The sequence below is a fragment of the Phyllostomus discolor genome, chromosome 2 (assembly GCF_004126475.2).
Source record: "Phyllostomus discolor isolate MPI-MPIP mPhyDis1 chromosome 2, mPhyDis1.pri.v3, whole genome shotgun sequence".
NCBI lineage: Eukaryota > Metazoa > Chordata > Mammalia > Chiroptera > Phyllostomidae > Phyllostomus > Phyllostomus discolor.
Window position 1 is genome coordinate 214,165,521 of NC_040904.2, and position 23,065 is coordinate 214,188,585.

Sequence of the window (23,065 nt, forward strand, 5' to 3'; positions counted from 1 at the left end):
CCGTCTCCCCTGCTCCCTCTGCTCGGAAGGGCCAGGAGCTGCCAAGGGCGGGCGAATCTCCCTTCCAGACCACCTGGCCTCTTGTCTCAGCTGCCCTGGTCCCCGGAAGCCCTGGGCTCCCGCGTGCACTTGTGCACACGAGCACATGCCTATCCCCACGGGAAGGAGCACAGAGCGCTGGGCCGGCGCGTCCTTCGAGGTGCTGAATGGGTGAGCTCCGGAGTCGCTGGGGACAGCCGGGCGCCGCCAAACCCCTCACGGCCAGTTCTCCAGCGGGAGACAGAGCCCTGCCCTATCGTGCTTGCCGCCCATTCCCGTGGTGTAAACCCCGCCCACACGGGGTCAGGGACCTCGGGGCTGGGAGGAGACGGGGCTGGCCACCAGATACAGCTCGTCACATCACTGTGAGATGCAGACTCAACAGCTGTAGGGCCTCGGGGACATGGACAGCAGCCAGTGCCGCCGCACAATTAGGAAGCGGAGAGGTTCCAGGGTCTATTACTTTTGTGTTTTATGTAATTTACTTAATTGCACGTTTGCATCCTTTCGCGTTTGTCCGCGGCCATGTGGAACAACGGGCTCCCAGAATCCCTGAAAATCGAACAGCGGCCCTCGCGGGCCAGGGCGCGGCGGCCCCCGAGGCCCTCGGCTGCGTTTCCGGGTTTATTCTCCTGTGCGTTAGGGAAGGTCTGGCTCCTCCACCCCAGATACAATTGCTTAAAGCAAGTCGGAGTTTTCTGAAAAAGAGACTTGATTTAAAGTCAATTAAAAATGTATCCAGTCAATAGTTCCCGGGGAGAGAGCTATGCAGGCGAGAGGGGCACCCAGGAACCTGGGGTGTGGGAAAGACTTCAATTACCACCTGTCTTGAGGGCAGAGCGAAATCAACGCACAAACGCGCAACCCACAGGAGAGGAGATACGATTAATTAACAAACGAAAGGGAAGGCATTGGACAATCAGAGAAACGGCAAACCGTGTCAGAAGGAGGGTAGGAGCACCAGGTGCTGGAGCCGGGGCTGCGAAGTGCCGTCCCCCAACGCCCAACGCTGCTGCTTTGGGAACAGAGCTGGCACCGACAGAAAGAACCAGAAAGCTGTCGAGCCCCTGGACTCAATAGCTTCCCGCTGGGAAACTATCCCGAGGCAATAATCCAAAAAAGGAAAAACCATTAACACCTACAGGTGTTTGCTGCGGCCCCTGCAACATTATTTGTCACCGTAAAAAAAAAACCAAAAAACTGTCAGCCTTATAAATGCCTCCTTGGCAGGACGGCTAGCCTCCTGCTGGCCGGCACATGGGATCTGGACGACTGGGCAGCTGCTAACACGGTGTTTAGAAAAATTAAGTTAAATGGCAGGATAGTTGCTAGTTTCATGCAAGTGAAAAAAGTCAGACCACAAACCCACGTTAGGGCATCGTCGGGAAAGAGCAACAGCTGCGCCTAGAAAGTAGCCAACGGGAGAGGCCTGCGGGGGCGGGGGTGGGCGTGGGGGTGGGGGTGGGCGTGGGCGTGGCCGGCTTGCTTCTCTCTGCTGCTCCTGAGCTAATAACCTAATGACCCCAGTAACTGCAGTCAGCACGCACGGAGGCACCTGTCCCAGGCCGCCCCGTCCTGAGCCTCGCTGGGGAAACTGAGGCCCAGAGCAGTTCAGCACTTTGCCCGAAGTTCCTGGCTCGCAAGTGCAGGGAGCTCCGTGCTCCGAACCCAGCTCTGACTCCGAGACTGTGCGGGTCCCTCTCTCCGCCGGGTTTGCTGGGATGTAGCCCTGAGACTTTCCAAGTGAAACTGGACTTGCAATGGCCTGCGAGTTGCCTCCTCTGAGGCCCTCCTCCGAGGGGGCGGGGTTTCCAGAGGAAGGAGGCAGGTGGCCAGCTGCCACGTGGATGGACGGGTCACCGGGCCACCCCAGCTCCTCCCTGGGGTTCCAGAAAGATTCCGAGGCCTGGGACAGACCTTCACAGACGGTGCAAGAGAAAGGATGACGACCCCAAACCACACCAAGCCAACCATGCAGGCAGCCCCCGCCCCTGGTGGGGACACACGAAGGAGACAGTGCTGGGTGGGGAACTTACTGCGAGTTTCGGGTCCATACTGGGCCCTCGCCAGAGGGGAGCCCCAGACCTCCCGGGCTTCGGGGACTCCTCGGGGCCCCACCCCCACAGTGGGTAAGCCCAGCCTTGCACAGGGACACCCGTCATGGAGCGAACACGGGGCGAAGGCTTTGTGAGCACCGTCTTGGGGTTCAGCTCCCCCAGCAGCAGCGGCGCAGGCAGAGGCTGCTTCCCGTTCCGGGGAGGGGGCTCTGGGCAGCCGCACTTGGGCGTGGCTTCCAGCAGCCCTCCGCGGCCTGGGGCTCTGGGCTGCTTGCTAACCCTCCACGCGCCTCAGCTTCCTCCTCCACGCACGGGGCTCAGGGTGACCAAGCTGCTGTGCTCCTGGGGACCTCAACTGGCCCCGTTTGTCGCAGCTGCTCCGCTCAGCAGCTCCTCCACCAGTGAGAGGTACCGCCGTTAACGAGAACAGTGCGCTCGCTCACAGACCCGACACCTGCTGGGCGCCCACCCGGAGCCGGGCGCCGGGCAGGAGGAGATGCGTGCGCTCCATTCTTACTTACTGGGCACCTGTGACCGGGCACTGAGCACACGGCAGACCGACCCCCCCACGCTCTTGGAGCTCCTCACTGGGGAGAAGACAGCAGACCGCGCCCCAAACATGGCGGCCGGCGGCGAGCACCCCGAGGAAACTGAGAAGATGAGGGGGTGGAAAGCGATGGCGGGCTGGGGGCCGGTGCTGTTCCATGAGCCTTGGTTGGTTGGGGAAGGCCTCTCCGAGCAGGTGATCCCTGCGCAGGCACCGAGCGGGGCCGAGGGAGGGAGCCGGAGCCGCTCTCTGCCTGGATCGCCCATCGTCCCCTTCCAGGAAACACCTGCTCATCCCCTGAAATGCTTTTTGGGTGTCGATTGCTCCCTGGCCAGATGGCCCTCGGCCCGGAGGGCTGGGGACCCCTCAGGACAGCTGGCCGCAGTCTTCAACACTGCAGAAAGCCCGCCAGCCCCCAGCGCGCTGACGGGGAGCCAGGAGGGACATTTTTGGGGCGGTTCCTGTGCACAAGGGACTCCCAGGTCTCCTCCCTGGGAGCAGACGGCACCTGGTGAGGCTGAGCCCATCACCCCTCTTTCCCGGGGAGGGGGGTCGGCCAAGTCACCCGCTGGAGCACCACCCCCGCCCCCACCATCAAAAAACAAGGCAGTGAGATCGGAACCTGAGCCCGTTAGCCTCTAAGAGCCCTTGCGCCCACCCACTCCACGGTCTGCCTGTAAGAAAACGAGAGTTTCGTAGTAGGCGGAGCTGTTCCAGTGTCGGTGCTTGGCTTCTGGAGGGAGTGAGGGCTGGACCCCCGGGTGGCCCCCGCCAGGGCAGGGACAGGAGGGGTTCTGAGGCCGACAGCTGGGAATGCTCTGGTCCCGGACTGGGCCATGCTCTGAGAGGGGGGAGGAGGGCCAGAGCAGGTGGGGAACCGAAAACCGCAGGTGGCCCGAGCCAGGGAAGTGGGTCACTGAGCGATGGACCGTCATCTCTTGGTGGACAGTGAACGCAGCCATGAAAGCAGTGGTTACAAAAAGGTCTCGACGAGGCAGGAAGCGCGCCAGGATGTAACATCAAAGAAAAGGCCCACGACCCAGTTTCATGAGCGGATGGTGGCGACCGTGGAGGGGAAATGTGCAGATGAGGGCGGGCGCTGCAAGGACAACGGGCGGCCCTCGGTGCCGGGGCTGCCGGCACGACGCAGCTGGCCAGGGGTGGGGACCAGGAGAGAGGCCACCACCAGGCTGAAGGGGCCGGGAGGCAAAAGCAGGAAGATAGAGGGGGGGGGCCCTTGGCGGGGCACAGCGGTGGGCTGTGGGGGCTTCTGGGTGGGACACAGCGGGGACAGGAGCTGTTGGGGGTGCTCGATGAGCGTTCCGGAGCCTCCCGGCCCTGCGCACACGCCCTGGCACTTCCTGACGCGACTATCGGGTCAGGATACACCTGGGTGGCGAGCAGCCCAGAGTGTCTGCTGTGAAGGACGCACGTGTGAGAAGACCCACCGCGGGGGCCAGGCCGACGGGCGGTGCACCGTCCCCACACGTCACCTCCACATCACCAGGAGCCCCCCGCCCCCCACCCCCCCACCCAGAGGACCTGCTCTGTAGACGTTTGTCAAACTGTGCTGAGCAAGCCCGGGTCTTTGTGTCCTGTGTGATCGATGGGGCAATTATTTGATCGATAAGCACAAGCTGACTTAAGCATGCCCTATTAATTATTTAAGGCATTCATTATTGAAAAGGTCACTGCCTGCCTGTTAGCTGTTTAAGTGGTCATTCCCTGGCGTGGTGGCATCCCCCGTGAGGATGCAGCAATGGCGAACTGAGCGCCTACTATGTGCCGGGCATTTCATCCTCAGGACAAGCCCAGGGCGAAAGGGGTGCATTCTTCCCAAGCACTGGAAGGTTAAGGGGGTGGAGTAACTCGCCTAAAGTTATAAGCAGGTAAACGGCAGGAAAGGGACTGGAACCTGGCTCAGATTGCTTTCAAAGCTCATGGATTTGGCAGCGACCTCTGTGACATAGATTTTTGGCACCTAAATCTTGCAGCCTGGGCTCAGGGTTATGCCCTCCTGGGGTCACCTGCCCGTGGCTGCAGCTCAGCAGCCCCCCTGCACCCCCATAGAGTTGGAACCGCTCTGCCCAGCCCTTAGCTGGAGCCCCTGCACCCAGCCCAGCTCCTGCAGGGGCTGACTCCCGCCAGCTGCGCAGGGGGTCCCGCTCCAAGGTGCACAGGCCCCGCCCCCTCCTTCTGCCTCTGCTGCCAGGGCCCCCCAGCTCAGAGTACTCCCGACCGCCCATCAGACTGGGGCCAGGCGGACATGAGAGTCGCAGCAGAGCAGGTCGGCCTGGAACACGCTCCCCCAGCCCTACAAGGCCAGTCCCCCAAGACCCACCCCCCTCACTGGCTTCCCCCGCTTCTCCTGAGGCTCACCGAGCAGGCTGCCTGCACTGCGTCGCCTCAGACGCCTTCCAGTGACTCAGCGCATGTGCACAGTGGAACCCCTGACAGGCTCGCATTCTGAATTCATTCTGAAAACCTTCTCCCCTGCCCCTCACAGACTGATTTGCTTCCTTTGACCAAACTATGAAAACTTGGAAAATCATCTGATTTCCCCTTTTGCCTAGGCAGCTGGGAAACTCACAACTCCATTTAACGCTCAATGGCAATGACTCTCACACCAGGCTCTAGGTGCAATCAACTTGCAAGCTATGCCTCCAAGCTCTGTTTCCTCCCCTAATTTTGACTTCCCTGTCCAGGCACATGTTACGATGGGCAACTTCAAATCTTTCTTGGCAAATAATCAGGTAACCGAGGAGTCAAGCATGGTGGCAACAATGATCTAGTATTTTCCAAGTTTGCGCGGGCAGCCTGGGACCCGATTGCAACCACTCACCAGGCAGACGAACTCTGGAAGGTCACCAGCGGTGGGCTGTGGGTGTCTCCCTGCAGTGTGTGCACGGCCTGGGGGGCTTGTGGCAGGGAGCCCGGGGGAGGCTGGGGCTGCGGGGCCGGCTGCGCTGGCCGGGGCCCCCGGGCAGGGTTCCCCCACCGCCGGGGGTCCTGCTTCATCCAGCGTCCGTGGATGCCCCACCGCGCCAGGTAAACCTTGCAAATGTCGTAGTTCATGGCCGAGTAATACAAAAGATCCAGGACCAGCAGCATCAGCACGAAGAAGCCATAGATCCACACTCCCAACAGGGCGGTGTAGTTGCTGGGGAAACACAGAGCGAGAGAGAGGCTGAGGGGGACAGCGGTCCGTCAGCTGGGCGATCAGAGCACACGGCGCTTGTCCAGGTGCAGGGGGAGGGCCCCGAGGACTCCTGGCCCCTCTCCTCACGCCCACCCTCCCCTTCCTCTCCCGACCTGCCCCGTCTGCCTCCTCCCAGACCCTGGAATCCACCGCCCTGGACCCTGTCCTGGCCTGAGCAGCTCCCCCGCACCTCAAGTCCTTAGGTAGGGTCCTTGGGGGGACAGAAGGGGTGGACACTGGTAAACCTTTAGCCAGACCATGAAAACTCGAAAAGCCACCCAGTTTGCCCTTTTGGAAGGAATTCTCAGTTGGGCATTCAGGGCCCCCAGGCTGTGGTGAACTCCCCTGTCACCCTCATGTCCCCCTCTACACGGGTGCTCCTCACAGATCTGCCAGCTGTCCCTCCAGGGTGCCGCCTGCTCCCCCAGCCCTGGGGCCCTCCTTACGCTGCTCCTGCCCCCAGCGCGCCGGCTCCGCCCCATCTCAGTGGGTCCAGGCCGATGGGGGAAGGCTGGTTTTTCAGGACGAACCAACCGAAGCTCCAGAGCCAAAGCCCCTGCCCCTCGGCACCTACACGGGGCCTACCTCCCACCCCCTGGGCTGCTGTGGGACTCAGCTGGGGTGCCCCCCCGCCGGGCCCGGCTTCCTCCCAGCCTGCTCCGGGTCTCCCTCCCTCCTCCTCAGAGGCCCGGGAAACCGGGCACCGGCTCGGCCGTCCCCTGCACGCCCCACGCAGCCATCACTGGTCCCGGCTGTTCCACCTGCCCCCACCCTCCCTCCGTCCCCTCCCCTCTCGGTCCTCTTCGCCAGGCAACTCCCAGCGGCCTGCAGCCGGGGGTCTCGGGGCTCTGACATCACTGTTGCCCTCCATTCACCCAGCATTGCCCACCGAGGGCTGCTCTGCCCTCCAGAAGCTGTGCGTGCCCACAGCCCCTCTGACCCTCTGCAGAGGAGCCGGCCCTGCCCTCAGGCCGGGCCTTTGGCCGGGCCACGCCTTCCTTTCCCCACCTGCTTCCTGCCCCGCCTGGCTCCACCCACCGCCTCTTGGAGACAGACCTGCTGCTCCTCCTACAGGGTGGGTCGCCTCCACCACCTCCACCCCCTGCCTGAGCCACCCTGAAGCCCAGCCCCCAGCCCCTGGACCACCTGGCGTGCATCTTCCGGCCCAGGCCAGGTCCAGGTGTGCCCCCTGCCCCCTGTGCCCAGGGAGCGCCCTTTTCCGGGCTTGCCGCTGCAGCTGGGGCTGCCTCGCTCCAGGCAGTGCTCACCAGGGCCTGCGGCTGTGTAAAGGGACCAGTGTACCCCTCACTCAAACACCGCCACTGCCATCTGCCCCGAGGTGGGCTTCTGCCCAGGTGGCTGTGCCCTGGCGGGTGGCAGACAGGTGGCGCACCCCTGAGAAGCGGAGCCTCACTGCCCCACACCCCACAGGGAGACCCCCCCAGCTCTACCCCTCCTTGTCCTAGGTCCCCACGGCAGGTCCCTCCAGACCCTGTCTGGGGCCGGGGAGCCGGGCCTGGAGCCAGGGAGCAGGCCTGGTTCTGGCTCCTCATTGGCCCGGCTTTGCTGTGTGGCCTGGGAGAATCCCTGTGTCTCCCCGGGCCTGGGGGGCAAGGAGGTGGAGCCCTCCCGGACTCAGTTCCCTGACTCTGCACCTGTCTTCTGGCTCAGTTCACCCCGGCCTGGCCTTGGCCTCAGCAAGGAGATGGGCTGCATCCCTCCCACCACCTCCCAGGGCTGGACTGGCCGGGGATGTTCACTGTGCGCACCTGCGCCCTCTGCCTGGGACGCCCTCCTCCCCGCCCCACCCCTGGCGGCCCCTCCAGGGAGAGACCTCTGCAGGCCCCAGCCCCCGTGTGGAGCAGAGCAGGCACTACGGGAGATCGGGGCTTTGTCTCTGCCCGAGCAACAAGTAACCAGACAGTTTCCATCACAGCCACCTGCCTGCAGTCCCACCATCAGCCACCACCTCCATGAGTCCTGCAGGAGTCTTGGGGGCTCATTCAGGCTAAAGTGTGAGTGACTGCCAGCCTTGTTGCAAGGGAAGCCACACTCACCGGGAGATACCCGGATATGGAATTCCTCCCCTGGAACAGAGGCTGGCAGCCGGTGTGGCGTGCTGCGGCAGGCGCCCTGGGGTGGACGTCCATGAGGACAGAGGAGGGTGTCCCCAGAGCCCCCACAGCGGTGTGTAAGCACCGTGCTTTCCTCAGGGGTTCCCGGGGCAGCAGCCGAGGGGCCTGAGGTGGGGGTACAGGGAGGGGGTGGCAGGGGCAATTGTTTTCTGACACTGCCCTGCAGGGAGGGAGTCCAGGACGGGGCCGGCTAGGGGTAGCGGCTGGACCGCAGCTGGGCCTGGAGCCTCCTGGACTGGGAAACATGGAAGCAGCCTGGGCAGGTGTTGCTCTAGATGCTTCCGCCTCTTAGCCCCTCCCACACCTGCACCTGGAGGGAGGGTTATTGGGACTGTCCCCGCCCCCTATTTACAGATGGAGCAGGAGGCTCCGAGGTGTCAAAAGGTGTGTCTGAGACCTCACAGCCATTCAGCGGCAGAGCCGGGATTGAACCCGCAGCCTAGCTCCGGGCACACATGTCTAACCACAGCCACAGCCTACCTGGGACAGGTGCCCCCCAGGCTCTGAGAGCAGACCAGCCACCTCCATCGCTTTGTCTAAGCCGCTCCTCTGCCTGGAACTCGGTCCTGACCTGCTGTGCCCCCAGCTGGCCCTGCCCGCATGTCTCAGAACAGCTGTCACCTCCTCTAGGAAGCCACCCCGGGCTCCCGAAGCCACTGGGTTTCCCAGAACACACGGCGCTGCCTTTGCTGTTCTACGGGACTGTCCGAACCTTGTACTCACTGCTGCCCGGGGCCAGGACCGGAGTCACCTTATCTTTGTGGGCCCCGATGTCAGCACAGGGCTACCTCTGCCACCCCATAAGCCAATGCACACGCAGGCTGATGGCGATCTGGTGGCCATGGTGGCCTGCACACTAACTTCGTCACTAGGCTGCACCTTCCCTGCGCATGCTCAGTGAGAGTTAACAGTCCCGCAGCGATCACGACATGCCAGCACCCAGGGTCTCCCCAGTTCACAGAGGAGGAGGTGAAACCTGGAGGGACAAAGCCCCTCACCAAAGGCTGCACAGCCGGAGAGTGGCGCCGTGCGGGGGTTGGGACCCGGGTCCATCTGACTTCAGACTCTGCTGAATCTTGGAAAAATCCCAAGGTCAAGTCCAGGACAAACGTCCAGGGAGCCTGCCCGCATCTGTGTGGGTACCCACCTGTCCCAGCTCACGTGTCACTGGGACCTGAGGACGGGCTCCAGCCCCCCCACCCCCGCCCACCATCTCATTGCGTCCCTGTCCTCATGGACAGGCCTCAGCGGTGGCACAGATCTCAGAGAAGGGGACGGAGCCCCTGCAGGAGGGGCCCCTTCCCTGACCCCCCCCCTCCCCTGAGAGGGAGGCCAGCCTGGAGGTGGCAGCCAGCTGGGAAGCCGGGCCGTGGACACCATCCCCGATGGCTCTCTTGCCTTCCACTGCCAGCCCCGTTCGTGGTTGGCTGGCTGCGAGCATCTTGTTTTTGTTTTTTTAATTTAATTTTAAAAATATGATCTGGAAATTAATTCCGTGCAGATGCAGAGGTCTTTTATGGGTGTGTGTGTGTGTGTGTGTGTGTGTGTTTAAAGGGCAGAAGTTAAAATAGAGGCTGTTTTATGGGGCAAGATGTGAAGCCAGCCAAATTTCCAGCTCTGCATTCTATTTTGGGACATCTACTGATGTGCATTCTTGTGATGTCTCCGGAGCCATGAACGAGGCCTTCTCTGACGGAGGAACCTCACTGGGCACCTTCCGGGGACAGGAGCAAGCAGGTCAGGGGAGGAGCAGCTGCGGCCCGGGGGGAGCTGGTCGGCACCCAGCAGGCCGTCCCAGGGTGGACAGACAGACGGAGGAGGTAACCTCCTGGAGCCCCCCGGTCCCAGAGGAACAGCCTGGGCCCGCCTCACCCCAAACACCCCAGCACCCAGCCCGCTGTGAGGCAGCCTGCAGGCCAGGGCAGCCGGCTAACCGGTGCCAAACTCTGGACCGGGTCAGGGCTGCCCGAATGCCAACACCAGCTCTGCAACACGCGCTTGCTGTGGCCTCGGGGGGCCATCTGCAACCTGGGTGACAGGGCTCCCTGGGTGTGGGTGTGGGTGTGGCGCCGAGGCTTAGTGAGATGCTGTGGGGCCTGGAAGAGCAAGGGCCTGAAGAGAGCAGCTCCTGTGACTAAGGCACCCGGCGAGCTCACTGCTCTCGGCCCAGAGAGGCAAGGCGGCTGGCCCGAGGTCACACAGCAGGACGAGGTTGCCCGGAGAAACATGGGCTCGGGGCCGTGAAGTAGAGTCCACGGTACTCACTGTCCCCCGCCTGCAGGCCTGCCCCCGGGATCCAACCTGGGTCTCTCCCCCTCGCTGGAAACACATCTGGCCCAGCGATGTGCTTTGCCCAACACAAACAAACAAACAAATTAAAACACACACACATGCAAAATTAAAAGCAGGTTGCCCCGGCTGCTCCTGAACAGGAGTCGCCCTGTGGTTCTGCTGGCACTGTTGCCCTCTGCTGTGGGGACTGCCCATTGTCCTGGGGCACAGACACCCGTGTCAGAGCCACAGGGGACCCCAGGGAGGGGGGGTCAAAAATAAGCCTCTGCGCCTCGAGCCCCGGGACGGCCCTGGGGCTGCTCGTTCTCACGGTGTAACTGAGCCCCGGTCTCGAACCCCGCTCTGCCACGTGGGCGCTGTGTGACCACAGGCAAGTCTTCGCCCTCTCTGAGCCTCGGCCCTGGTGTGCTGTGGCCAGCAAGGCCTCCTGTATGGACAGCACCTCTATGCGGGTGAGCGGGTCGGTGGGAGGCCTGTCACGTCACCCCAAGTGTGTGTAAGTGCTCACTTGTCTCCCGTCCCCCTCCCCGTGTGTGGAGGGGAGTGTATTCAGGTCAGGAAACCTGGATTCTAGACCCTCTCCTGTCTTTACGAGGCTGCCAGTGTGAGCAGGTTTTATGCCTAACGGGCCTTGATGGGGCTGAGCAACCAGCAAGATCACCTGAGGCTTCTGACCGGGCCCCGGGGCTGGACGCAGAGCCTGAAGTGTGCTGGGCAGTTGGGGGGGCCTGGCCCGCAGGACCGGCCCAGAGCACCCAGGGCCCTGTCACCCAGCCCTCCGTGCGGCTGGCATGCTTCCGAGCACTGGGGAGGGACAGCTTCGGGGAAGAGGTTTCATGCACAGAGCGAACTCCTCGTCCCCCTCCCCCTCCAAGGCCCCTGAGCGTGCTCTGTGGCCCTAGAAGCCCTCTCCCACCACCCGCCCCGAAGCCCATCTGCCTGGCGAGGGAGCACCCAGGTATCCCACAAAACCGCACTCCTTGCCACCAGAGCCAGTGAGACATTCCCTGTCCCCAGAGAGCGGCCTGCTGACCCCTCGCACCCCGCCCCGCCCCGTGCCCAGGACACACGCTGCTGCCCGGCGCCCGCAGGGGAAGGTGAGCGGCACCTGTCCTGAACGCCAGGGTCCCTCGCCTGGCTGTGGGCTGGGGGAGCTGCCTCCCTCGCTCGGCCTGCCCTTCCACCAGGCGGCCAGAGCCCAAACAAAGCGTTCTTTTCCTCCAGGAAAACACAAATAAATGTCATCAGCAGCGCTCTCCCGTGTGCTGTCACGGTCCCGCCTCCTGGCCGACTCACCGGCAGGGCGGCCGGGTGGGCACGCGCCAGGCCGTCCTTGCCCCTGACGGACCCCCTGCATCTTCATGGAGCCCGATCGGGGTCACGGCTGCCCTGGTCCGTGCAGACCGGCAGCCAGCGGGCGCTGCCCTGTCTGGGATGTGGGACCAGCTGGCCTCTAGGCTGAGGTCCGGTGCATAAGACACATCCTGGCGGTGGCAGAGGCGGTGGCCGGAACAAGGGCCTGGGTGTCCCTCAGGTCATGGGACTGGAGCGAGAACAGGTGAGCGCACCTGCCGGAGCCCGGCCCTTCCTCCTCCCTCCTGGAGTGGCTGTGAGGATTAACGACTCCCCCAGGGGATGACCCATCCCGTGTCCCACAGGGTGGGACAGTCCCTGAGATGGACTCCACCTAGCTCCCCTCACACACCTGGGCTGTCCAGGACCTCCCGGCCTCTCAGGCCCCGTCCCTCGGGGTCCATGGGCCCATCCCGAGCAGAGCTCCAGGGCTCAGCTCTCCACTCCCCATGGCGCAGCTCCGGTCACCCCTCTGCCACACCCTCCCCCACCCCTTGCCACCCTCAGGAGAGAGTCTGAGTGCCCACCCTGGCCCACCCCGCTCCCTCCCAGACCCTGCTGCCTCTCACCTCGGGGCGAGGGGCTCTCACCCGGGGGGCTGATCCTGCACCCACACTTCATCGTCAGAGACCCGGTTGACTGGCACAGCTAGGGTGCTGGGTGGGGCCAGGGGTGCAGCCCCTGCGGGGAAGGGTGGGCCCAGGTGCCAACATAGCTTTGGTCTGCACCCCTGCCTGGGGCCCCTCCGGCCCCAGCCTGCCTCCTGCAGACCTGGGCTGGCACTGGGCTCCGCCACGGACCAGAGGCCCCGACCGGGCAGCTTACTCAGCCCCTCCCAGCCTCCACCTCCCCCGTGTCCAGTGGGCGAAGGACGGGGGCCCAGAGGGGAGAGCCGAGCACAGCGCCCGCGCCCCACGCCGCACGCTCTGCAGTGCCGTCTGAACTTCAAGCTTCAGGACTGCACTAAGCATCTGATCTTCGGTATTTCCAGTCCCCCGAGGGAAGGCCTCTGTTTGGGGGTCCCGCCCTCCGCCAGCGCAGCCGGGGCCCGCTGTGTGAACCGGCAAAGTGCTCGGTGTGGGATCCCGTGTGAGCACGCGTGTGTGTTACAGAAAGCTGCGGGCTCCCAAACGAGAGTCCCGGACACCGGTCACCAGAGCCTTGGAGACGTCTGGCCAGCGACCACAACACGACACGTTGGGGTCCTCGCCCCAGTCCTGGCACTGCCCTCCCCCCACCCGCAGAGAATTGGTCGTTGGTCTTATGAACGGCTTGGGCCAGGTTCCGGGCCCAGCTCCGGCCCTGCTCACAGACAGACCTTGCTGACAGACCCCACCCACAGGGTTATTCTACGGCCCGAGCAGATCGGAAGACATTCACCCTGCATTTGAGGAAGGAAGGCTGGGGAGCCGGCGGTGGCGGGGGAGGGGAGACTGGGAGAGAGCCCAACCTCCCGCCTGACCAAAGGGAAGAGAGAGGCGACTTCCCCGAGTGAGCTGGGCGTAGAGGGAGAGCGCTGGAGCCCCGACAGCAGGGAGACCGGGACTCAGAGTCCCTTCAACAGTCACTCAACAAACACTCCTTCCGAGTGGGTTTTTCCTCGCCATGGAAACAGTATGTTTGCCCTAAGAATCAGCCTCAGAGTTACCAGCAAAATATCTGAAGCACCCCCATCCCAGTAAGGAGGAGGATAAGAATGCACGACAGTTTTATAGCCTGTTTTAGAGATACTTGCCAACACGATCGGACAAGAAAAAGACGTGAGGCACGGACTTGGAAAGCAGGAAATGGTTACCATTGTCTGCAAACGGCAAAGTGAACCTAAGAGAAACAACTGAAAAAGTAGTACAAAGATGAGAAATATTAGTAAGTTGGCTGAGTGTAAAATTCCTGTACAGAAATCACGGGGTACGACCATCTAAACAGCAGTTGCTTAGAAGATCTAGTGGAAGAAAAGACCCTATTTATAGCAGCATAAAAGATGCATAGCAATAAATGTGAAAGATATGTGTGATATCTATATGAAGAAAACTCCAAATGACTATGAAAGTAAATGTGAACAAATGGGAAGATACAGCATGCTCTGGGAGAGGGATATTCGGCATCATGAAAAGTCAGATCTCCTGGAATTAATGTATGAGTTCAACACAGTCTCAGTAAAAAATACTATCTGGATTTTTCTGGGCGGTGCGCAGGGGCGCTACACAAGCTAACGCTAGGGTTCCTGGAACGGGAGAGCCACAGAGAGCAGACCAAGACGACTCTGAAGCACGTTACAGGCACAGCGCGGTATTGATCGTAGTGCGGGGCTCGCATGTGGGTAGGAACTCCATTCCACACTGGGTACTCCGTGCTTGATACGTTAGCACTCAGAGTGAGTACATTATAGGATATGAGTGTGCATTCCTCACCGGGGGAAAAAGACAGGCAATGCAGTGGCTGGGGCTGGGACAGCAGCCTATCCATTTGGAAAAATTTAAAAAACCACGTTTGATTTCTGTCTCGAAGCTGACATCCAAATACATTTCTGACAAAGATTTGAAGGCAAAAAATCAGAACATAAAAGAAGTAAAAAAAGGAGGAGGCGTATTTTTAATGATCTCAGAGTAAAGAAAGTCTTTCTTAGTATGACACAAAACCCAGAAGACATTAAAAAAAAATTAGACACAACTGACTACATAACAACTACAAATAAAGCATGAGCCCTGGCTGGTGTGGCTCAGTGGATTGAGTGCTGGCCTGCGAACCAAAGGGCCACTGGTTCGATTCCCAGTCAGGGCACATGCTTGGGTTGCGGGCCAGGCCCCCAGTAGGGGGCACTTGAGAGGCAACCACACATTGATGTTTGTCTCTTTCTCCCTCCCTTCCTCTCTCTCTAAAAGTGAATAAATAAAATCTTTTTAAAAAATTAAGCATGGGGAAAAAAGCATCACAAATTCAAAGACAAACTGAGAAAATCTTTGTAATGCCTATTTCCTTCACATATAAAGAGTTCCTGTAAATAAATAAGAAAATGGACAAAGATTCAATAGGAAAACGACGAAGGACATACAGGGCTAGCTCGGAGTAAGAGAAACACAAGCGTCTCTCGAACACATGACCACATGCTCAGTGCCCGTCAGAGTGAGAGAACACAGGCTGCTTCCTCCCTCCTGAGCACACACCCACTGCTCTCCTGCCCCGAACCCTCCTCTTTCCGACCACTCCTCAGGCCCCCTCCATCGGGCCGGTCTCCGGTTCTTTAATCACCCTAGGGAAGGAGGCTGTGTCGGATTAACCGCTGGGTCAAGAGCATCACCAAGAAACTGTTGAACACGTAAGGGATGAATGAAGGAACTTGGGCCCCCTGGATTCCAGGCCCAAGCTCTTGTTGCCTAAAAGCCTTCCACACACTTGGCCTCATTTAATTTTGCAGCAGTCCTGAGAGGTCGGCGTCCCGCGCCCATTTCTCAGATGGAAAGGCTGAGGCTCTGAGGATAGAACCGGCCAGAAAACCCGGTCTCCTGAACTCCCCCAGGTCCTTTCCAGCCACCCCCCATCCTGGCCGCCCTTCTCCAACAGCTGCCCTGGGGCGGGGGTGTGTGGCCCCGGCAGGGCACTCACTTGTGCGTGTAGCCCTCGGAGCTGGCCGTGAGGTTCGCCTGCATCACCGCCTGGAACTCCGTCTCGTTGCAGCAGTACTTGAAAACCGTGTTGTTATGGTGACAGCACAGGATGAAGGTTTTGTTGTCCGAGAGCCGGGGGCAGTGGAAGCCGAAGTGGTAGTGGCCCTTGTGGTCCGTGTAGGGCTCGCAGACCCGGAAGTGCGCGGACAGGACTGGAAAACAGAGGCCCGGGGCTCGGCGGGGGCCCGCGCAGGCCGGAGCACCGGCGGTGGGGCCTGCTGGGGCCTGCTGGGGCCTGGTGGGTCTGGCCTAGGCTCCCGCAGGTCTCTGCCCACCGAGTGACCCCACCTCCATCAGGAAGGCCCCTCTGGGCTCCCACCCCCTCCCTGCAATGACAGCCCTGTGCACCAATGACAGCCCTGCGCACTCTGTGGCTCCTGCCCGGGGCTCCTCCTGCGGACCCTCCCCAGCATCTCCGCACGCAGCAGGCACTCACCTAGGAAGCGTTAACTGTGGATGTGCCGGCTCTACCTCTGTTAGGCCAGCTGGCTACTCTAGCGGGCAGGTCTGAGGGCCCACTTTACAGATGCAGAAACTGAGGCTCGGAGGCCTGCCATGGCCTGCCTGAGCTGGCAGGTGGTGGTACAGTGGGCACCCACCCAGGCCGGCCCAGGGTGGGAGCCCTCTGCACGCCGCCATCACCGGCTTTCCCCACCCCTGCAGCCGTGTGGTCGGGGTGGAGGGGAGGCCTGCTGACAAGCTCAGGATGGCTCAGGGGTGGGCGGCGTGGGTGCAAGGACCGCTCCCCCTTTGGGGAGAAAGGGCACCCCCTGCGTACCTTGGTTTCAACTACAGCAGTGCCCTGAGCCTGAAGGTGCCCGGGAGCCTGTCCTAGCAGCCCCCTGTCCTAGTGACAGCTGCCCCGGCCTCAGACCGAAGCCCCTATTCAGCCAATGCTGCAGCCGCCAGCCCAGGACGGCATTCACCGCCGTGCCAACGGTGATAAGCAGGAGAGAAACTTGAATAAATATAACAATGGAAAAATCCTGGAGCCGCTGTCTCGGGCTTAATTAGTGTCTTCATAAAAGGGATCGCTGTATCTAATTTGTATTGCTGAAAAGGGCCCTCGCTGGCTGCGTGCACTTCTCCAAGCACAAAGGCGCTGCTTTGGCACACGCTCCTCTGGCTGGCTGGAAGGTCTGTCTCCCTGAGGGGCGGTCAGGATGCAGCCCACCCGGCTCCCGGTGTCTGCCCGAGCTGCCCAGGGGTGTCCCAGCGGGGCCGTGCTGGCCGGTGGGCGGCTGGGTGGTCTGGGGAGCCCCTGGACCCTGCCCCAAGGCCGGCGCCCTCTGCTGCAGAAGCGAGCGCGGCCACTACAGGAGCCGGGTCCCTGCATCTCAGCAGTCAGGGGAGCTGCAGGCCCCCCCTCAGCAGTCAGGGGAGCTGCAGGCCCCCAGCTCAGCCGCCTCCTTGGGGAACAGAAGGCCGCTCAGGGGACACAGAGGTCACCGAGTAAGCCCCCTGAGGATTCGCCTTCTCATTTAATCCCATTGTATGGAGGGGAACGCCGAGGCCCAGAGCTGCGGTCTCCAAGTGTGAGCTGCCACGCTGCACGCTCTGAGGGCTGGTGGGCAGGGCTGTGGGGCCTCAGGCCCCTTGGCGGACGTTCTGAATCAGGCGCTGGGCTGGGCTGGGCTGGGCTGGGAGAGTGTGGACGAGCACTGCTGATGGGCATGGGTTTGGGACGCGGGGCCTGGGGACACGGCATGCTGGAGGTGGGAGATGAGCAAAGGGGCACGGAGGTTCCGAGAGACAGAGAGAGTCAGAGGCGGGGTGACAGGCGGGGCTAAGCCGTTCAGGGCTCAGTGCACGCGGCCGCCCCTGCCGTTGGGATTAGAGCAGCTTCCCCGGTCGGCCAGCGCTGCGTTGGGGAAGCTGGAGGACTTGGTGTCTGCCCCCCTTCGTCAACAGGGGAGTGAGGCCCCGCCTACAACCCCAGCCGGGGTCACAGCATGGTGTAAGACGCTGGTGGGGCCTGGGCGTCAGGCAGCGGGGGTTCGCATCCCAGCCCCTCACTGGCTGGACTGTCTCCGGCCTGCCGGCCCTCTCCCCAAGCCTCGGGGTCCTCATGAACACAAGGGGAGGCCTACGACACCGCCGGCCTTTGACTTCCGGGAGCAGGGGAGAGAATTCGAGCAAGGTCCTCTCTCTCCCAGGCTGGCTGGCTGGCAGCCACCTCGAAGCCCCCACCTCTGAGAAAACGTCTCAGTGGTGCCCCCGTGCCCGGTGCATGGGGTGCGGCACTGGCACCGGACAGAAGCTCCTCACCAGGGGAATGCCAGGGGGGCAGGGGACCCGGAGCACCCCCAGTCAGCACCCAGGACCCCGGCTGGGCTGGCACGGGCCTGGGAAGGGACGCCTTGCCCCCGCCCCACCCCCGTCTCCCCCTCCCCCGGGCCGAGCACCCCCGAGGCCCTACCTGCCGAGACCAGAAGCGACAGGACGGCGAGCACGTTCAGGGGCTGCTGGCCACAACTGGTCATCGTTCGGCTCACATCGGTCCGCCCGGCGCCGCCTGTTCAACGAGACCCAGAGAGGCCGGTGTGGGCTGCTGTCGGCGGCGGCGGCGGGGACACACACTGGCTGTGCCGCCCGCAGCAGGGAGCGCGGCGCAGACGGGGACGCGGGTTTGCCGGGAGCAGGGGCCGGGCCGTGGAGGATGGAAACACGCCATCCAATTTCCTTTCTGGAACGCGTGACCTCCCCCCACTAGTCAACTGTCACCTCCTCTTCTTTTCACGGCGCAATGAGACTTCATCGGTGGACGGGGGGCGCAGGTGGTGCAGATAACCGAGGGGCGGCTGCGGCCGGCGGGCAGGGTGCGCCCGCGGGGAGGAGAATGCGCTGCTCTGAGGAGGGCTCCCGCACCCCCCCCCCCCCCCCCCCGGGCGCACGGGCCCCGTCTCCCTGCCGTGTGTGAGCCCTGACTTCCGTTAACCCGGTTGCCGTGTGCATCGGGCCCGGCCGGCCCCCTTCCAGGCGTCCGGGACCCCGAGGTGAGCTGCGCAGACACAAGCAGAACCAAACAGAAACAGTCCCTGCCCCGGGGGGCGCGCTAGTGACAGCCACCAACAGACGGACATTTAAACCGCTCCGAGCCCCTGGGGAGATGGCCCGGGGCACAGAAAGCAGGGGCTCGCACTGGCCCTTGTCCACCCCTCACAGCGGCACAGCTCGCAGGTGCCGACAGGTGGGAACAGCCCAGCATCCACGGACGGATGAACGGAGAAACCGAAACGGGGCCGTCCAGGCGACGGAACGTGAGTCCGCCTTAACCAGGCAGGAAACTCCGGCTCCCGCTGCAGCACGGAGGAACCTGAGGACCTCGTGCCGGGTGGGCGGAGCCAGGCACAAGAGCGCTGATGCTGCGGACTCCGCTCCTGTGGGGTCCCGGAGGGGTCACACTCGCAGAGACAGACGGTGGGATGGGGGTCTCCAGGGGCTGGGGTGGGAGAACGGGGAGTTTGTGGTTAAGGGGGACGGTCTCAGTTTGGGGAGATGAGAATGTTGTCCACCAGTGTGAATGCACCTAATGCCATTGAGCTGTGTGCTTAAAAGGGGCTCAAATGGTGAACTGTGTGGGTGTGTTACGAAAAGCTAGGAGGGGAGATAAAGCAAGGTGTGTGCGTGGGGTGGGGGTGCGGAGTGCTAACACGGGCCGCCTGGGCAGCCTCACTGCGGAGGGGGCCGCGGAGCAGACGTGAGCACCACCAGACCAGCAGTGTGGCTCCTTGGAGGGAGCTGCAGCCTGGGGTGCCCCCAGGACAAAGGCCCCGAGGTGGGGGGGGGCACTGGGAAGCCAGTGTGGGGAGCAGGGAGGTAGAAAGGATGAATTTGCTGAGCACCTACTATGTGCCGGGCCCTGATGGCACCCCACTACGGTGCATGAATTTTATTCCCCCACAATTCACATCATCGTCCGAATCCCAGTAACTCAGAATGGGCCCTTACTGGGAAGGGGGGCTGGTAGAGATGGAATTAGCTAAAACGAGGTCACACAGGAGGAGGGTGGGCCCTGACCCAACGTGACCCGTGTCCTTACAAAGAGGAAACACGAACACAGAGGTGCACCCAAGGAGAAGCCACAGAAAGGGGGAGGCAGAGAGAGGGTGAGGAGCCTGCACACCAGGGACCCCAAGGACTGCCAGCAAAGCCTAGTTTCCCCTAAACCAGTCTGTCCCAGAGCCCCCAGAAAGAGGCAGCCCCTCGGACCCCTGGCCTCGGATTCTGGCCTCCTGGCTGGCAGAGCATTGGCCAGGTGAGCCCCCAGCCTGGGCGCTCGGTTCCCGCAGCCCCTGGAGGGGGGAGCAGTCTCGCCGGCGCAGCTGGGAGCAGGGTGTGACCGGAGGTGGCGGACACTGGGCGAGCCAGGACGCACCTCGACGGAGATGCTGTGGGCCCTCTCAGCCGCAGAGCAGGCTCCTGCACCCACCCCCCTTGGTGAGGCCTTCTGGCCCCCGGCGGGGGGCGGGGCAGCCCCAGAGGTGTGCACGGTCAGTGCAATGTGCTGCCAGGGAGCACGGTTCTGGAAGAGGAGAGGGAGCAGGGCCACACGCGGCCCACAGGAGTGGTCCCTCTGACTGCCCATTCTGTCCTGGGGCACCGGCCCGGCCTGGGGCTGGGCTCCAGGGGCCACCAATGAGCTGGCCCGTCCTCTCTCACACAGCTGGCAGCCTGGTCAGGGAGAGCGCAGGAACCCCAGCCGGGCCCCAGGCCGCACTGCCTCCTGCCCAGCGGCTGGCAGGGCAGGGAGCCACCAGGGCAACCTGGGATCCGGGGACACCGCCGCGAGGAGGCAGGGCTGGACTCAGGGCCGGACTCAGGAGGTCAGGATCCGGGCCTGGCCCCCCTCTCGGGTCCTCGGTCTCCTCGCTGGCGCCCGGGCAGCATGGAGGCGCAAGGGGAGCAGGAGCCCTTCTTCGGTGTTTGAACCAGGGCTTTTAAAACAGGGTGGCGAGTCCCAGGGATGAAGCTGAAATGCCCTGGCATGACACTGGCTCCCGGTGCCCCACGTCCCCTCTGGGGAAGGGCTCTTCCCATCTCCCCGGCCGGCCTCTCACTCCCACCCGAGCCTGCTCTGCCCCACCCGCTGTAAGCTGCTTAATTGCTCTGAGCCCCGGTGTCCTCCCTGCCTCCCTCGGGGCCCTCTGGCGAGGATGGAGGAGATTAAAGCGTTTCGAAGTGCTTAGGAAGGGCTTTCTGCTGGGGCGCCTGGGGATCAGGCCTGGAAACGGCGGGCAGGGGCAGAGGAGGCCAGGCCCTCTGAGAGGGCACCCCACCTCCTGGCCGCATCCCACAGATGGGGAGCCACGCTCACCGGGAGGCAGAGATGAGTCCCCAGACTCCAGGTCCTCCTGCCCCTGCAGGTGGGGCTGCCCCACTTTTGGAGCTGAGGCTCCAGGCTGAGAGCTGGTGGGTTGGTCCAATGCCAGAAGGAAGGGGGTCCACCTCTGCCCGGGGCTCTCTCCTGCTGCTCCCACTCCCTACGCAGCCCTGCCTATATGGGGGGAGGCTGCCACTCACACCTGAGTGCCCTCCCCTCATTTCTGGGAGTCCATATCTTGCATCCCTTTAGAAGCTGCTCCAACGCCACCTCCTCCAGGAAGCCTGCCTTGATTCCATCAGCTGGAAGAAGTCTGTCTCCCCACTGAGAATTATCATATACCATCTCTTACAGTGATGCATTAATTCACGTGTTCATTCATCGACTCTCTCAACACCTACTCACTGACTGCTGACTGTTGAAAGGGGTCTGAGCTGGGTTTTAGGGGCTGGGAGGATGGGGGTCCCTGCCATCAGGGGCACCGGGCAAGGACGCCTGCCAGTAATACCTGGAGTGATTGGCCCCCATGCCCTACTCCATCAGCCCAGGAGGGTCCCGGGCCAGGGCCTGGCCCGCTGGGGGCCGCAGCCACAGAGCTCGGGCTCCTGAGTCCCCCACAGATGGGTGAGAACCCCAGCTGGGGACACCGGCCCCGGGCCCCGGGGACGGTCTGGGGGAACCGAACAGTGGCCGGGGGCCTGTGGTGAGGGTTACCCTGCCTTGTGGGTGTCTGGGTCCTGCACACCGCCAGTACACCCTACCATGACACACTGGCTGCGTCTGTCCCCTGCCCGCTGGCCCACGCCTCGAGGTCTGCCCAGTGTCCTCGGCCACCCCTAGGGCTGCCTGAGCAGGGTCAGGGTGTGGAGTCTCTGGGTTGGTGTCTGGGGGGGGCCTGTCCTACCTGCCCGGGCTCCCAGGGCAGCCCTGGGGCCAGAACCGAAGGCTGAATCTGGAGGGAAGAAAAACCCACCCCCTGGGAAGTTACGTAAGATGCCCTTTCCAGCACCCGGGCAGCGACGCCTGGAGGCCAGCGCCCCTTCCCCGCCTGGTCAGGAACCCCGTGGCTCGGTTTCCACCGGAGAGCCGGCCTCAGGGATCGCGTGATCCAGAGCGCTGACATTCACAAGGCCAAAGCCATCACCTCGTCCCTCCGCAGGGCAGCAGAGGGGGGCCTGGGCTCCGGGACTTTGAGCTCCGGTGAGGAGGGCATGTCACACCGGCCGGCACTCCCTGCTGGGACACCCACAGGGGCCATCTGCCGGAAGCTGCTCCGGCAGCAACGGGCATGCGGGCGGGAAGGGCGTGCACCCCACCTTGCCACCTCCCCCCCCCCCCCCCGCCAGGCGCTGCTGCTGGGGGCTGCAGCCTCAGGGGCCTCCGTCCGGGGCTGGCTTTTGCTGGCTGAGCTCGTCACGGGTGTCCAGCTTTCCACTGTGTGACTTCATGGGAGTCCCATCAGCCAGGGAGGTGGCTCGTCAGACCCCCATCTCGTCAAGAGGGAAACTGAGGCTCAGAGAGGAGCAGTGAGTTGCCCAAGGTCGCACAGCCACTCAGCGGCTCAGACAGGAGGCCAACCCAGCCTTCGAGCTCACTCTCCCTCCCAGCCCGAGGGGTCTGCGGCCCGCCCACCGACGCCCACCAGAAAGCACATGCGCCACAGGCAGTCGATGTATCATCCAGGTTCCATTCCTTTGAAAATTGGTAAACTGCCCAGGATGGCCGCTCGCGGCCAGCCATGGGCTCCAGTAGCCGTGAGAACATTCTGGCCAGGGGCACGCCGACGGATCCACAGTCACGAGCCGGGCACGCGTCTCTGCGGTCTGCCCCGGGGTCAGCCGGGGACTGCAGTTCCCAGATTTGAGGATTATTTTTAAACAGTGAGTTTGGCGAGGCCAGCGAGGAGAGGAAGGAGGGCATGTGAAGAGAAACAGAGCTGGGGAAGATGAATTAAGTCCCAGCGGGAACGACAGATCTGTTCTGGTCTGTCGGGCGGGCTGGGCAGGGGAGGGGTGGTGGCAGGGGCGGGGCCTGGGGGGTGTGCGGGAGGGGGCGGCGGCCCTGGGCACCCCAGGCCTGACCTCTGGCCCCTGGCCCAAAGCCTGGAGACTCCCGGGGTCACCCGGCCCACCCCTCCTCAGCACCACGCCCTCCGACGGGCGGGGCCCAGCACATCATCTCTGGCCTGGACCGAGTCAAGGGCGGCACTGCCTGTGGGTCAGGCCCTTGGGCTCGGGCCAGACCGCCCGGGGCCAAGTCCCGGCTCCATGTTTTGTAACCGTGCCCCACATGACCTGGGACAAGTCTCCTCAGTGTTCTTGGCTAAAATGGGGACAAAAATAGTATCTAATCACCGTGACGACTGAAGGAAGCGACACATCAGAGAGCTCCAGTGGGGCTGGCGTCCAGCAGGTGCTCCGAAAGTGCCCGCGGCGCGTGCTGCCTGCCTCCCCCC

At 62.9% G+C, this 23,065-nt stretch overlaps 1 protein-coding gene across 3 annotated transcripts in view; it reads right to left on the reverse strand.

The window, feature by feature from the left end:
• Positions 1-23,065, reverse strand: part of SHISAL1 (shisa like 1) — a 57,560-nt gene that overhangs the window by 14,469 nt on the left and 20,026 nt on the right. For all 3 annotated transcript variants that reach the window (XR_004901726.1, XM_028533060.2, XM_036019728.1), the window contains exons 2-4: positions 17,707-17,802; positions 15,226-15,439; positions 5,486-5,803 (exon numbers count right to left, since the gene is read on the reverse strand). Coding sequence is in view for 2 of the 3 variants with exons in the window: in XM_028533060.2 (XP_028388861.1) it covers positions 5,486-5,803; positions 15,226-15,439; positions 17,707-17,770 (596 nt within the window). In the remaining variant the exon portion in view is untranslated. The remainder of the gene's footprint in view (positions 1-5,485; positions 5,804-15,225; positions 15,440-17,706; positions 17,803-23,065) is intronic.